The 16,155-nt window shown below is 40.5% G+C and overlaps 2 protein-coding genes across 2 annotated transcripts; both read right to left on the reverse strand.

Annotated features, from left to right (window-relative positions):
* Positions 1 to 318: 318 nt before the first annotated feature.
* On the reverse strand, positions 319 to 1,266 carry LOC120225577 (olfactory receptor 51I2-like). The gene has a single exon (XM_039223761.1). It carries the CDS (start codon positions 1,264 to 1,266, stop codon positions 319 to 321), a length of 948 nt encoding a protein of 315 aa, XP_039079692.1.
* A 9,464-nt stretch (positions 1,267 to 10,730) lies between these two features.
* Positions 10,731 to 11,678, reverse strand: LOC120225603 (olfactory receptor 51I2-like). Its single transcript, XM_039223792.1, has one exon. The coding sequence runs from the start codon at positions 11,676 to 11,678 to the stop codon at positions 10,731 to 10,733; it is 948 nt and encodes a 315-aa protein (XP_039079723.1).
* Positions 11,679 to 16,155: the final 4,477 nt, after the last annotated feature.

Consider the following 16,155-nt stretch of genomic DNA (forward strand, 5'->3'; position numbering starts at 1 on the left):
TCAACAAGGATAAAAAAAAAATTGCAATAAAATGAGAGACTGATTATGAAGATGTATACTTTTGTACTTAAATAAAGGAAAACGGAGTTTTGTTTCATTTTGTTTTTGCTAAATTCTGACCCAGTTTATCTTGGCAAAACCTGTTGGCCTAGGTCTTAACTATTATGAGGCAGTCATCAAACATCTGGTATCATAAATCCTAATATTGATTAGTGACTACAAAGAAATGTAAAAAGCTTTGTCAAAGTAGTTTTTAAAAATTCAAAATTGTGGACTAACTATAAATATCCTCTGAGTCTTGGAATGTCAACATGTCTCCTACTTAAACTTTGTTCCCAGTAGTATTTTGCAAAGCCTCCGACGAATCTCTTTGTTTTTGATGGAATAGATGATGGGGTTGAGCAATGGAGGCACAAAGAGATAGATAAGGGACATGAGCGTGTGCACATACTGGGGGGCATGCCTCCCATAGCGAGCAACCATGGACACACCAACCATGGGCACATAGAACATGAGCACAGCACACAAGTGTGACACACACGTACTGAGTGTCTTAAGTCTTTCCTCCCAGGACGCAATGGCAAGCACAGAGCGCAGTATGAACACGTAAGAGAGAAGAATGAATGCAGAATCCAGACCAAAGCTAGAGATGACAATGAATTGACCAAAAATGTTGTTGATGGTGATGTCACCACAGGGCAAGTAGATCAGATCTGGATGCAGGCAGTAGGCATGAGAGAGTACATTGGCCTTGCAGAAGGGCAACCTCTTCAGAAGGAAAGGCAATGGGAAAACCATACAGAAACTGCGGATGATAACAGCCACGCCCATGTGCACCACACGGGAGCCAGTGAGAACTGTGGCATAGCGCAGTGGGTTATAGATGGCTACGTAGCGGTCAAAGCTCATAACCAGCAGAATCCCAGACTCTATGAAGGAGAAGAGGTGGATAAAGAACATTTGAGCCATGCAAGAATCAAAACTGATCTTCTGTAAGTGGAAGCAAAATGTGGCCAGCACTGTGGGCAGTGTGGAAAAGGACACAGCTAGATCATTAACTGATAGTAGGGACAGGAAATAGTACATAGGCTGATGCAAACTCTGTTCCTCTTTGATAATGAAAAGGGTAAGGCCATTGCCCACAATGGAGACAGTGTAGAGAGTACCAAGAAGCAGAAACACCCAGTGCTGGGAGGTCTCCAGTCCTGGGAGCCCCGTCAGGGTGAAGGGGAGCAACTCTGAGCTGTTGTGGGGGTTACCTCCCATGTTGGCATTACTGCTTAGACTCTGAGACCATTGTCCTGTAAAGAAGATAAACATACAGCTTAACTCATGACCTAGACCTAATATTTTCAGACACACATATATCATCCAGCCCTTTGTAGCATTAATCAATCTTGTTCACCCAATCATTCATCCTCTCTTATTGTCACCAAGATCTCTGGAACTGTCTGATTGTTCTCATTTATCCAGCTGGCTAAATAAGGTTACACTGCCTGCCTTTATACCTGTGCCTAATACCACATTCTCACATTCAAAACCATGAACTCTTTTCATCAATCTCTGGGCATCGCTTTGTTGAAGACCTAAGACCAAACTGTCTTGATCACTACTCCCCTGACTATTCTGCCCTCTTCCTGAACATATCACTTATTTATTAAACCATAAGCTTTTCCTTTCCACCCTCTCATGTTCCTGAACATTTAGTACCTTATTATGATTCTCCAACTTCTACACTCCTGTATAGCCTGTCAGTTCTATCCATCCATCCCGACAAAACATTGATGGTTAGAAAGAGGTGGTCAGTACTAAATCCGTAGTTCTGGTTTCAATCCTCAAAATTTCCCTCCTTGTACCTCAGGATACCCAGACTGATCTGTTTGCTGCTATGCAAACAAGAACCACAGCTCCTCAGCTTCCTGAGGCAACCCTGAATGAGAGAACATACTCATTCAATCCATCTTCCAGGGCCGGGGACAAGCGATGCCTTCTGCCATAGATATTTGCTGGTCATGGCCAGCAGAGGTCACTTGTCTCCCTGCTACCACTTTCATAGCTATAGGTTTGAGTCTCCTTTCATGCCCACTTCTCTACCCACCCTGCAGTATAGCTTTGTGAATTCTGTCTTCTCTCCTGACTCACCAGCTCCAAGAACTCATCCGTGACTCTCGCTCATTGTTGAGTCCCTTCCATACTTAGTGCAAGGTTTGCACAGATGTACTCACTGAGTCACCAATCCCTTCTGGGTTTTTGTTCTCTTTGTTGTAAACTGGAGAAACTATGAGACTGAGCTAACAGGGTTGTGGATATCCAAAAGTGGACAGTTGTGAAAACTTCCAGGACTTTGCAACTTGAGTTCAGTAGCCTGCTGTCTGTTCTCACCTCCAGCTGCTCATTTGCCTTCGCCAAACTTCCATCTGACTCAGGACTCCTCTATCCTCTCTTCTCAGGATACATTTCCCCCTTTATTCCATATTCTTAGTATCACTTTGTCTTCACTACCTGAACACTCTTCCTAAACATTTGTGTTTGTCTCTGCATGAAATGTGTAAACACCCTTGATTTTAGAGTTTCTTAGCACTAAGTAACATGCTGCAAAGTGGTATCCAAAGCATCCAGTGTCTTCTTATGTATGCAGCTCATACTAGCTATTCTGAGAAAAGTTCACACCAAGTCATCAATATCAGAGTATAGCCTGATGGGGTCGTGTCTGAAGCAGAAAACACAGCAAGGTTTTCGAGAACAAGAGCTACAGATAGAAAATACAGAACTGGGAAGGTGGCAAGGGTGAAAGTGTACAGGAAATAAAACAACCTGACTCAAATAACGGAGAGCCTTTCCTCCTTCCAACTGTCATATTATAGCATTCAGGATTTTTAAGTTAGAGGCAGAGTGCCTTAAGCCTTGAGATTCGTGCATCTGACACTTCATGTACCTACCTGATAGAGCGCTGCATATGGAAGGTGCAAAGGAAGGAAGAGCAGTGCTGGGGGCCCTCCCTACATTCCTTTCTCTAACCCCCAACCTGTTACCTGTGTCAGCTCTGTGGCTTGACAATATAAGGCTGCATCCAGGAAGTCCCTTGAGCTTGTGTCAATTCAAGTACTCATGGCCTGCTGGGAACATGGAACATGCATACACCTATTTTGCAGTGAAAGAAATTGGGTTTAGAAAGAACCCCTCAGATACCTAATGTTTGTCTGGAACTAACCAGGCTGAAAATGCAGTAACTTTTCAAAATCCCCACTCTTACATGAGTCAGACCAAAGGATTCAGTTTCTTACCTAATGCATTCCTAGACCTCCTTTCACTCACACTGATTGTCATGGGAAAAGGTCAGAAAATCACCCAAGCCCTGATCAATACTCATGTGTTTATCAGTATCTTGTGTCTACTGGCCCTTTGTCATAAGTCTCTTAAAATTTTCCCATGTGAAAAGAAAAAAAATACTGTCTTTTCATTTAAAGCAAGGTAACAATTCTTACCCTAAAGTTCTATGGTATAAGGTGTATGTTAACAAACGTAACTATAAATGGAGTCATTTGTTCAACAGTGGACATGATTGTAGTCTTGAGGATTGTGTAGATGAATAAGTATAACAATTCATAGTCCAGTTGGGGAGAATCCTAAGGAAACACTTCAATATTTCAGTGAAAGCAATGATAAAAAGTACAGGGTGGAGTTTAAGAAAGAATAAAGGAGGGGAACTTGCAATATTGTAGGGCAGCCAGAGAAGATTTTCAGATCTATCGCTTGGTTTTAAAATTATGAGCAAATATTATTTAAGTGAATGTGGTAGACAGAATGCCCCCACACAGATGTCCAAGTTCGGTATCAAGAATAAGTACATTTCATGGCAAAAGAGGCTTTGAAGATGTAATTAACATTATGGACCTTAAGGATTTTTTTGTGTGTGTGGGGGGGGATGATTTAGGTAGACCCAACTGATTCACATAGGTCCTTAGAAACAAAGAACTTTCTCAGGCTGGAGTCAGAAAAATGTGGCAGAAAAAGTCAGAGAGATTCAAAGCATGAGAGGCACTTGGTCCACAGTTATGGAATGAATAGCATGAGAGTTGTGCCAACAGCCTTTAGGAGCAAATACCAGCTTCTGGCTAAAGCCATCAAGGAAACTGAAACTTCAGTCCTACTTTCATGAGGAACCAAATTCAACCAACAATTTCAATGAGCTTCGAAGCAGCTTCTGTCTCGGAGGCTTTAGTAAGGAACTCAGCCTTGCCATCATGGTGATTAATTACCTTAAGAGATCCTAAACATTCAGAGTTTCTGGACTTCTGATCTACAGAAACTATGAGATAAGACATTTTTATTGTTTTAAGCTGCTGAGTTTGTGATCATTTCTGACAGCAGTCAGATAAAACTAACACAATAAGTCTCAGGCAGAAGGGAGAAGATGAGGAAAGAACAAAAGAAGGGTCATGTCTGGCAGATGAGAAAACACAAACACAAGTATAAAGGCTTGAAAAGCGACATTGGAGAGGAGAATGGAAGACAGAACAAAGAAGGGTTTAGGAAGTGTAAAAAATAAGTTGGAAATGAGTGATAAATTAATTCATCACAGCCAGACAATATATAGTCTCAACTGAGAGTCCAAGAAATTTGAAGAAGAGTGATGCTTATGCCACTGTTATACACAGGAGAAAGAAAAGTTAAAAACAAGACACCATGTCCAACATTGAGTCACTTATGTTACGTCCCACACCACCAAATAGAGACTTAGTTGCAGATTTGCTATTCCAGGAATGGAATCTTAGACCAGTCCATCAGGAATCCCCTGACTGGCACTTGGGACGCAATCCACCTGATGGACTTCATCATCCCCTCAAGGAAAGTAACCTTTCAATAACCAAACCACTTTTTTGCCTTGTAAAACTTCCATGTTCCCTCATGAAACGATGCTCAGCATCCCTCCTCATCAGGGAAATACACATCAAAACCACACTGAGATACCACCTCACGCCAGTCAGAGTGGCTAAAATGAGCCAATCAGAGAACTCTAGATGCTGGTGAGGATGTGGAGAAACGGACACCCTCCTACACTGTTGGTGGGAATGTAAACTGGTACAGCCCCTCTGGAAAACAGTGTGGGGGTTCCTCAGGAAACTAACAATAGAACTCCCCTATGACCCAGCAATAGCACTGCTAGGAATTTACCAAAGGGACACAGGAGTGCTGATGCATAGAAGCACATATACCCCAATGTTCATAGCAGCACTCTCCACAATAACTAAAACCTGGAAAGAGCCCAAGTGTCCATCAATGGACGAATGGATCAAGAAGATGTGGTTTATCTATACCATGGAATACTACATGGCAATGAGAAACAATGAAATCTGGCCATGTGTAGCAACATGGATGGACCTTGAGGGTGTTATGCTGAGCGAAATAAGTCAGGCAGAGAAGGACAAATATCATATGTTTGCACGTATAGGAGGATTAGGAGGAACTTAACTGAGGACCATGGGGGAGAAGAAGGGGGGAAATGGTGGAGGAAAGGGAGAGAGGCAAACCATGAGAGACTCTTGAATGCTGACAAAAACTGAGGACTGATGGATGTGGGGGAGGGGGGAGATGGGCATGGAGGAGGGCACTTCTGAGGATGAGCACTGGGTGTTATATGGAAACCAATTTGACAATAAACTATTTGTAAAAAACAAAACAAAACAAAACAAAACAAAAACTTCCGTATTTTCTCTCGCTTCTGCCTATACAAGTCTTTCTTTTGTAGAGCTCCTCGGAGCTCCTTTCTATTTGCTAGATTGAATGCTGCCTGACTTACATTGAGTTTTGCTCAAATGAAGTTTTAAATTTTTCATTTGGTTTATCTTTTCACAGAAGGTAAGTGCAAATTCAGTGATAGGACGTTGAGAGTTTCTGTCTAATCCCACCAACGTTCTTCTGAAATGAAAGTAAGATCATCAACTGGGAGTAAGAGGTTGGGGTAATAGATGTGAGCAATTTGTGAAGAAAGAAAGTATGAGATAGGAAACATAATAGCGTCTATGACCAATGGTGAGCATTATTACAGTTGGGGCTAATTAATGAAGCCATTGAGTTTATCATTGCCTCGAATCTGTCCACCCTCTTCATCACACTACTCTTTTGTTAAATGCTTTTTAATCTTCTTGGTAAGTTCTCCCTGAAGCCCTCTCTTCTCTTGGTTCAGTCTACATCAGTTGCTTTTCAAGTCTCTCATGCAAATAGCAGCAAGAAATGTGTTCTACTATTCTCCTGGGGTGAGAATTCCATATCCTGGAACACGTATCTTCCTTTTTTTTCAGCATCCACAGTTGTTTATGGGGGTCTTTTTTCCTTACACTTTATTTTAAGAAAAACACTAAATTGTATACCACTTTTTCATTTCTATGCAACACTGTTTTTCTCTCCTTTCTATGTTTGTAGAAAAACTTTCCTATGCCATCCATTAGTACCCTAAATGTTTGGTACTAAATGTTTGGTAGTGATCTCACTGCATGTATGTGTGAGGAGGGATGGTTTCCCTAAATATCCAAACAATTCTTTTATATCAGTTTGGTGTCCTATAATTCACTCACTTCTGACAACTGTCTACTCAGACATAGCCTGAGATCCCACAGGTTGAAAGCTCAGTCCCACAAGACTGCCCTTTGCTTCAGATGTCAGTAGCAAGCCAAGGTTGTCACCTGTACTTCTGATTGGCTGGCTACAGATTGGAGTTCCCATGACCCGCTCCTTGGGCTTCAGACACCAGTCACAAGTTTGTTTGTTTCAGACACCAGTCACCAGTCCAGATTGTTACTTATACTTCTGAGAAATTGGCTATAAATCAGAGGTTCCCATGACCTCCTCCTTAGGTTCTATTAATTTGTTAGAGCACCTCGAAGAACTCAGGAAACTCCATTTACTCACTAGATTACTGGCTTATTACAACAGATACTAAATAATGTTAAGTGAATCCATATGTAGATGAAGAGATACATAGAGCAAGGTCCTGAACAAGGGATCTTCTATCCTCAGGAAGTTTGGGGTCTGGCACAGTAACATATGGAAATATACTCTTGTCCTAATCTGGAAGATCTCCGAGCCTCCTCCTTTGGGAGTTCTGTGAAGGCTTCATTACATAGGCATGATTGATTAAATTATTGGCCATTGGTGATCGGTTTGGCTTCCAGCCTTCTCCCCTCCTCAGAAATTACATGGTGAGACTGAAAGTGCCACTCTTCTGTTTGTGGTTGTTTCCTCTGGCAACCAGCTCTTCCCCTTATGTGCCTTCCCCAGTCACCACATTAACACAAGCACGGTTGTTGGTGAAAAGAAGCTTCTATTAATAAGACATCCATTTCACTTTTATGTCTCAGAAGTGTTTTCAGGAACTGAGAACAAAACAGCAAATGCTATAACAAAAGATGTTCCTTTCCATTGCTCTTATCCCTCAGGAAATTCCAAGGGTTTGGGGAGCTGTGAACCTAGAGCTATGGATAAAGACTGAATATCTATGAGAATATATCATCTGAATGACCAATATGTATTTCTTATAAATCACAATATTACACACCCTCACAAAATCCATACCTTATATTGGGATACATAACTATAAAATGATATGCAAGTCATGATCCTCTTCACCTTCCTGGGTAGAAATATAATCACATATTTTTCAAGGGGCTACTTATGGACATTTCCTCATCTAGGAAACAGAAAATAGCAAGCAGAAAAGATTATATATGACTGGGTTTTTTTTAATTGCTCTAAAATCATTAAGTCAGACCTGATCTTTATTTCCCTATGTCCACCCTGGATGTGTTAGAAGCAGGGGGATAAATAAGGAGTTCCTTGCTATATGTTTGTGAGGGTCCACACTGGAAGCACTTTATGAGATGAAGGTATAGCCACACATATACTCACATAGCAGTATGAGGTGTGCTGGGTAGAATCTAAGGGAGGTAGAAAGGGACTCTGAGAACTCAACTGGAGCTTCTAAAATGTGTAGAAGGGACCCAGATCCCATACAGTGATGGTTCCTGTGTCCTATACTCCTCCACTGTGTGCATCTGCAAGGTTCTCATTAAACTAGCACCAACGTGGAGAATGTCTTAACCTTCTGTTCTATAAAGTAAATATCTTGGCATTTGCTTCCAACAATTCAAGAAGACACAGACTTGGATGGTCCTTGGACGTACTTCAGGCTCATAACAAGTGGGTGACTTTGGTTTTGCTTAAAGGGACCAGGAGCAATTCATGTCACAAGAAGAAACTAAAGAAGCCAAGAGCTCAGATCAGATGTATCTGATGACCTGGATACCCAGAGCCCTGTGAGTGCACTTGGAGTAATCATAATTCTCTTCAGTAAACCAGGTCACAGTCTGACACTTTACCATACTTGCTAGTTACAGATGCAGGCGGAATGTTTTGATCATGATCATGTTCTGACAGATCATGAATGTTCTATCTAATGGTATGAACAGTAGAAAACTTCACCAGCTGAATTTCTTGTAGACTAGGCAGATTTCTAAGGTCAAGAGAAGAGTACTGAGTGTTTTCACTTATAGAACGTGATGTGGAAAATAGCCCAGATAACCCTAGACAGCGTTTCACAGGTATGGAAATGAGCCAAATAGTTTCTTCAAAGTCCATCAGATTTAAAGGAGCAAGCAAAAGTACTGTCACTGAAAGCATATATCGTACACTTATTAAGGCAATAACCTCATTATTTGTCATATTTGTGACAGAGAAAGTATGATTAAACAGCAATATTGTTTCAAAAAATATTTCTTTATGCACCTGCTAAAGTCGAGCACATGCTGGCACTCTGTTGAAATTGCTCTAGGTATAATCTCTATACAGTATTTAAGGTCTGAGCAATATAAATATGCAAGGTACATTTGTGGTGTGTTTGAAGATTGCAAGTACAATTGATTCTTTTTTACTCTGGCCAGATCCATAATGCATATGTTATTTAGACTATGAATAATATGTCTTGATATAAAATTGCTCTTTAATAAAATTATGATTTATTTTAGATTATATTTTAGGATATGGTAACTCATTGAAGTATAAAGAGATGGTTGGTAGGTAAATATATGAAAATATAATCACTTATTAATTTATTTCTTTACTTATTTAAATATGTCTGGTATATTTCAGGCCCTCTGTTAGAGACTGAAGAGTATAAACATACATAAGACACGGTCCTTGTGCATGAGTTGTTTACAGTCTGGTGGAGGAAACAAACTACCCCAACTAATGGATATGATTAAAGTACATTCCAAGGACAGTGGGAACAGAAAGGGCTATAGAACACTGCTACTTAGGGTTCAAGAAAGTCTTAGACAAAATATTATTCAGACTCTGGTTTATACCCATGATGCTTTGAAGCTAAACACTGTATTTTGTATTTATTCTTGCTAAATAAAAATCATATGAACAAATAAACTGTATGTATTATTATATAATTTTAAAAGCAGTTTATTTTATTCCCTCTTCAAAACAAACATGAAGTAGATAAATCAGAGATTCGTGTCTCATTTTACAGATGAGGAAATTAAGACTGAGAAGTTCAGCCCACTTACTCAAGAAGTCACCTCTTTGATTGGGTTAAGTCACCTTATTGTGATGATGTTTTCACAAAACATACATGCAAAAAAATCATCATATTGATTTATGCAGTAGAAATGCAAGTGCCTGGATAATTCAGCACCTCCCGTGTGAAAAGAATATACCAGGAATCCTAAAGTCTAAATTTGACTATTCAAATATTGTATTGGTTCAATTAGTCAGAGGTCTCCCGAGAAGCAGAACCAATAAAGAGATTTATTATATTTATTATAAGAAATTGGCTCTCACTATTATGGAGATCCCAAAGTCTAAACCGAGGAGAATTGCTGGTATAGTTCCAGTACAGATTTGAAAACCGGAGAACTAGGAAAACCAATGGGATAAGTCCAAGTCTAAGACCAAAGGCAAGAGAAAACTAACATCCCTACTTTCAGACAATCAGACAGAGATGTCTTTCTTCTCTTCTTGGACTTTTACTTTATTCAGGCATTCAATGGATTAGTGAGACCCACCTACACTGAGGAAGGTAATATTCGTTACTCAGACTGTCAGCTCAAATGTTAATCTCATTCAGAATCATGCTCACAGATACACACAGAAATCATGTTTAACCAAATACCCAGACTTCTTGTGGCCCAGTCACATGTAATATTAACCATCATAGCTGTGAAACTCTAAAACTTGGCTTTTCAAACAGCATGTTGGGAAGAGTTCTGTCTCCTGGAAACATCAGAAACTAATCACACAAGCTAAACTTGCATGGTAAAAATGTGATATCTAGCCCATAATTAATCCCTCTTTGCCCTGGTCTTTTTCAGAATTGTGCAGGCCCATAACCAGAAGTCCTAACCACATCACCAAGTATCCTGAAAATAGTTCCCTGCTTCTTCAGAAAATAATGTCACTCTGTAGTGATATTTGACATTCTATGAATTATTCTTGAAAAGAAACCATTTTTCTGTTTCTAAAGGACATTTAAATCATTGATTTGTGGATAAGATCCAAGAGGGTCTTGACAGGTGTTGGCCCAATATACCAGACTAAGCAATTGTTCACTGATCCTACACCTTAAAGTGTAGCACTAACATTCTTTTCATTGACCTCCTATCCCATGGTGTCTGGATGGTTATACCTCCAAGACAAAATCCTTCAAGGTTTCTAACTCTACCAAAGAGTCAGGACTTAACCCTAAAGAGCATCTTGAGGAGCCTGCGACGTATCTCCTTTGTCTTAATGGAGTAGATGATAGGATTGAGCATGGGAGGCACAAAAAGGTAGAGAATAGACATGAGGATATGGACAACATGGGGCAGGCCAGCACTAAAACGATGCACAATGGACACGCTCACCATGGGCACATAGAAGATGAGCACAGCTAAGATGTGGGACACACATGTGTTCAGGGTCTTGATGCGCTCCTCTCTGGAGGCGATGGCAAGCACTGATTGCAAGATGAGTACATAGGAGATGAGAATGAGCGCAGAGTCCAGGCCAAAGGTGAATAGCACAATGGACAGTCCATAGTGACTATTGAAGGAGACATCAGTACATGCCAGCTTTATCATATCCACATGAAGGCAGTAGGCATGGGAGAGGATGTTCCGGGGGTGGCAGAAGGGCAGTCTGTGCAGCAGCAGAGGGAACACGAGGATGAGAGCAAAGCTTCGGAGGACAGTACACAGTCCCATTGCCACAATGCGGGCATTAGTGAGCACTGTAATATAGCGCAGTGGGTGGCAGATGGCCACGTAGCGATCAAAGCTCATAGCCAGAAGGATGCCAGACTCTGTCCAAGAGAAGAGGTGGATAAAAAACATTTGGGCCAAGCAAGCATTAAAGGCAATCTCCCGGGCACGGAAGCAGAGGGCAGCCAGCACAGTCGGCAATGTGGAAAAGGACACTCCCAAGTCATTGACTGAAAGAAGACATAAAAAGTAGTACATGGGCTGGTGCAAGCTCTGCTCCTCCTTCACAATAAGGAGGATCAGGATGTTTCCCACAATGGAGAAGGTATAGAGCAGAAGGAGAGGGAAGGATAGCCAGGATTCCATGGCCTCCATTCCTGGGAAGCCCGTCAGGATAAAGGTGGGAGCATCAGAAGCATTGATTTTGAAGTTATCCATGAGAAGCTGGGGACATTTGTTATCAGCCAGTCTAACTTGTGTCTAAGACTACTATTGTTCCTGGGGAGGAAAAACAACACAAAGGTTAATACATTGTGATTACACATAGATTTTAATACTAAAATACACTGGGATTGGGGTGACAGGGTGGCTCAGTCAGTTAAGCATCCAGGTCATGATCTCATCGTTCATCAGATGGAGTCCCACATCAGGCTCCACGCTGATAGAATGGAGCCTGTATGGGATTTTTTCTCTTCCTCTCTCTTTCCCTCACCCATGTGCATGCATGCACTCACTCTCTCTCTCTGTCTCTTAAATAAAAAAGAGGATGGATTGGGAGGATGAAGAGGAGGTATTGAAATGCTAGCCATCAACAGAAAGACTTCTTTCTTAGACATCCTTCAGAAAAAGAGTAGATTAGGACTCCTCTTCAGGGTGGTTGACTAGCTCATTAAGTGTCATTGATACCCTCTGGATACCTCCAATGTGGTCGCCGTCACAGCTGTACTTCAAATGCCTCAAGTTTCATTGCCATGATCTTAGCTAAACCCCAAGAGATATTCACACTTACATCCAGTCTGACAGATGAGGAACCAAGTGTTCAAGAAAGGAGAGAGAATTAGTCCAGGTTTTCTTGGAAGGCAGTTACATGGCTAGAACTAAAATTCAGTAATCCAATCTCTACCCTGAGGAACTTACATGCTCTACAGTCCTACATGTCACACTGGAAGAGTCCATGCAGGACCCCTGGAAAACCAAAATATCTGAAGAGGCATTGGAGACTACTAGTTAAGAACACGGTGCTCCAACATCCTGGGTTTGAGGTCCAGTGACCTTAGGTAAGTTTCTTAAACTCTCTTCACCTGTTTCTTTGCATTTAGAGCAGGGATTAAAGAAATTTGCCCTATGGATATGGATGCATGCATATGTAAGATAGAAAGAGAGAATAAGAGAGAGGGAGAGAGAGAGAGAACTTGGACTTGGAACAGGTCTTCCCCACAGTAAGCATTATATAAGCACTGCTATTAATGTTATTATTTAAAATTTATTATTTTAACAGCATATTTAGATGGAAAATAAATAGCTCATTGTGCTTTCCAAAAGCACAAAAGTCACTAAATGTATTTATATTAGATTTAACTATGTATTTTTAAATCACTTGTTATTGCATAATAGATCATGGTACAGACAAGCAGAAGTAAATTGCAAAAGCTTGAAAATTAAGAGAGAAAAAATATAATACTGAAAACATTCTATCCATTACCTTATTTTTTCCTATGTTAAGGAGTAACATTCTTTTGTTTCCATAACAGACCATTGTTTTCCATCTCAGAGACTGTCAAAGTTCAAAAGGGAGTAAAAAATGAGAAATACTGCCTGACCTTAGCCCAAGGCAGGTTGCAAGGAGAGGTGATAAAGGAGTATGAAGTTGCCATCTTCCTTTCTGGTCTCCTGCACTGTGGAATTTCAGAAACAACCATTTAGGGAGGGAACCACATTTAGGAATATTTCATAAGACTCTAGGGCATGACCAGAAAACCTTGCATGCCCTGTAATAAGTGGCTTTAACTGCTGGTTTGGGGATATAGATGTTAAATGCCCACTACTTCTCATGGATGATACCTAACACTTGAGCAAAATTACTCACCGTTGAGTAATTTATTATTTTATGTAACCTTTGGGGAGAAAGTTGCTTTTGCTCAGTTATAAGGCATGTATTATATCAATGAACAATCAAATCATAAATCAGAGAGAAATTCCCTGCTAGACAGATAAGGGTCTGAGACAAAGCTTCAGAGAACTACTGCTGCAGACATGGATGCTGAGCAATAGCACTGGACTTGAAGAGGTAAGAGGATGGAGCAGATAAGCCCTGGGAAATCTGTCCAGCATAATGTGCTCCCGTTAGGACCACACAAAGAAACTGACTGAGGATTTTAGAGGAGATGGTCTTAAGGAGATGCATGGGTCACCTCTTCTTGAGCACTCACCCCTGAATTTCATCCATCATGCAACATGTTCCACTCTAAGGACGTCTAAAATTGTCCCCAGTAAAAGCCTGCTCCTGCAGAGGGTCAGTTTTAGTACCTTCTCCCTTTTCTAATTAGAGATGATAGAGTTCAGCTGAATGTTCTGTCTTTTCCTTATTTTCTCAGTATTCATGTAAAGCAAAAAGTGGGGCAGAAGATGAAGACAGAAATGATAACTTGACAAAGAGAGAAGAACTAATGGGCAAGGAAGAGACAGAGTGGAGGGGATAAAGAATATAGAGGAAATAATAAAGAAATGGGAGAGTCAAGTGAGGGAAAGGGGGTGCCAAACTTAGGGAGATAGTGACTAGAACATTAAAGATGGAGAGGAAGAAAGAAGACAAATAAGGCCAAGAACACCTCTTAAGAACACTGAGAACATTGCAAGGTGATGTCCCAGCTGTTCCACGAGGGTGGGCTAGGTTTTCCCCAAGCTAGGCCAAGGCTGGAGAAGGCCGTAGACACACCACATTTCACAGGAGCTGCCTGTCAGGCCCTGGACAGTGAAGGGGCTATGGGAAGCCATTCATATCCTCCAGTCAATCCTTGCTGGGAATAGATTCCTCACAGCAGCATCCCAGTGGACTCTGCTTGCTGTCTATTCCTGTAGGTGATTCAGACCTATTTGAGAAGACCATGGAAACATCTCCTCTCCTCTCCTCTCAGCTGAGCAGGGCTTACCTGCTTCCACATCATGTCTTCATGGCTCCTGAGATCTCTTAGGGATGACTTTTAAGGCTGCTCTGGGAGATAAGGAGTGCGAGTGCCAGGGGGCCCAGTGATTATAAACAGTAAGCTAAGAATATAACTCATTCTTCCTGATATTCAGCTCCAGAGTTTCTTTTCCCCAAACCATGTCCCTACTCCAAGGCCCTCTTCTTAGGGGACTTTCAGAAGCCAGAATGTAGGGTTGGCTTGGGTCATAGGTGACAGAAATAAAATAACCATCAATGATACTGGATGTTTACAATGCTCTAAAACTCCTTCAAGAGCTTCACGAACATTGTCCCTTTCTATCCCAGCAACCACATTTAGATCTAAATGCTCACTTCTCATATTACAGATGAGACACATGGGTGCCCAAGGGGTTAAATTAGATCCAAAATTATATCACCGAGTGGCAGAGCTATTTATGTCCAAACGTAGACTGTTCATTTATTCAGTTAACATTGTCAGAAACCCTAAAAAAAATTATCCAACAATGACCCCGAAACATTCTCATATGTCTGCTAATCACTACCGTCTTTATCTTTTTCCCTGTTTCTCCTATCTTTCATATTTGATTGCCTTTCTTGCCTTTGTCTTTCTCTATGCAATCTCCCTCAAAAATAACTGGAGAAAAGAGAGAGGCAAAAAAGGATAAAATTAACAAAAAATTATTCTCTCTCATCCTATGACTGAAAATGTCTGGCTTTCCCATAAGACTACTAGCTAACACCTGGGAGACAAATCTGACTCCTTCCTCAGTGCCCCCAACCAAACCCAGGGCTTGTATCTGCTTTATGCATGGTGTCACATCTATGATATCACGTATAAAGCAGGGGCCCAGGCAGTTTAAAAGTTTAAAACTTTTGAACTTTTAAGTTTCAAAGATTACATGATTCTATGATTTCCTTTTTAAAATTTTGCTATTAATATATAATTCACATCCTATAAAATTCAGTTTTCATGTATACAAGTCAGTGATCTTTACTGTATTTGCAAAGTTGTGCAGACATCACCAATATCGAATCGCAGGATGTTTTCATTACTCTGAAAAGAAACTTTCTGACCATTAGCAGTCATTCCCCATTCTCATCTACCCTAGCCTCTGGCAACAACTAATACACTTTCTGTTGCTTTGGACTTGACTATTTCTGAACATATTATCTAAATATAATCAAATGTGCTATTCTTTGTGTCTGGCTTCTTTCACTTAGCACGTTTTCAAGGTTCATTATATATCAGTACTTAATGTCTGATATAATTTTTCATTGTATAAATAGACCACATTTTGTATGTCTATTAGTCACATTATGGATATTTGGATTGTTCTCATTTTGAGGCTACAAATAATACTTCTTTGAATATTAATGTATAAGCTTTTGTGTAAAAATATATCTTCAGTTCTTTAGAGTATGTACCCAGGCGTAAAATTGCTGAGTCACTTGGTAACTCTACGTTCAACTGTTTGAAGAGAAGCCAAAAGGTTTCCCAAAGTGGCTTCACCAATTTACATTTCACCAGCAATGTTTGAGGATTCCAATTTCTCCACATCTTTGCCAACTTTGGTATTTTCTGTTTTGTTTTGTTTTGCTAATATGAGTGCAATGGTATCTCATGGCAGTCTTAATTTGCATTTCCCAAATGATCCATGAAGCTCAACTTCATTTCATGTGCTTATTAGCTATTTGTATGTCTGTTTTTGCCAAAATGTCTATTCAAATCATTTGCTTATTTTTAAATTA

This window comes from Hyaena hyaena, unplaced genomic scaffold (genome assembly GCF_003009895.1).
Source record: "Hyaena hyaena isolate Hyena2069 unplaced genomic scaffold, ASM300989v1 scaffold_1444, whole genome shotgun sequence".
In the NCBI taxonomy this organism is placed as follows: domain Eukaryota; kingdom Metazoa; phylum Chordata; class Mammalia; order Carnivora; family Hyaenidae; genus Hyaena; species Hyaena hyaena.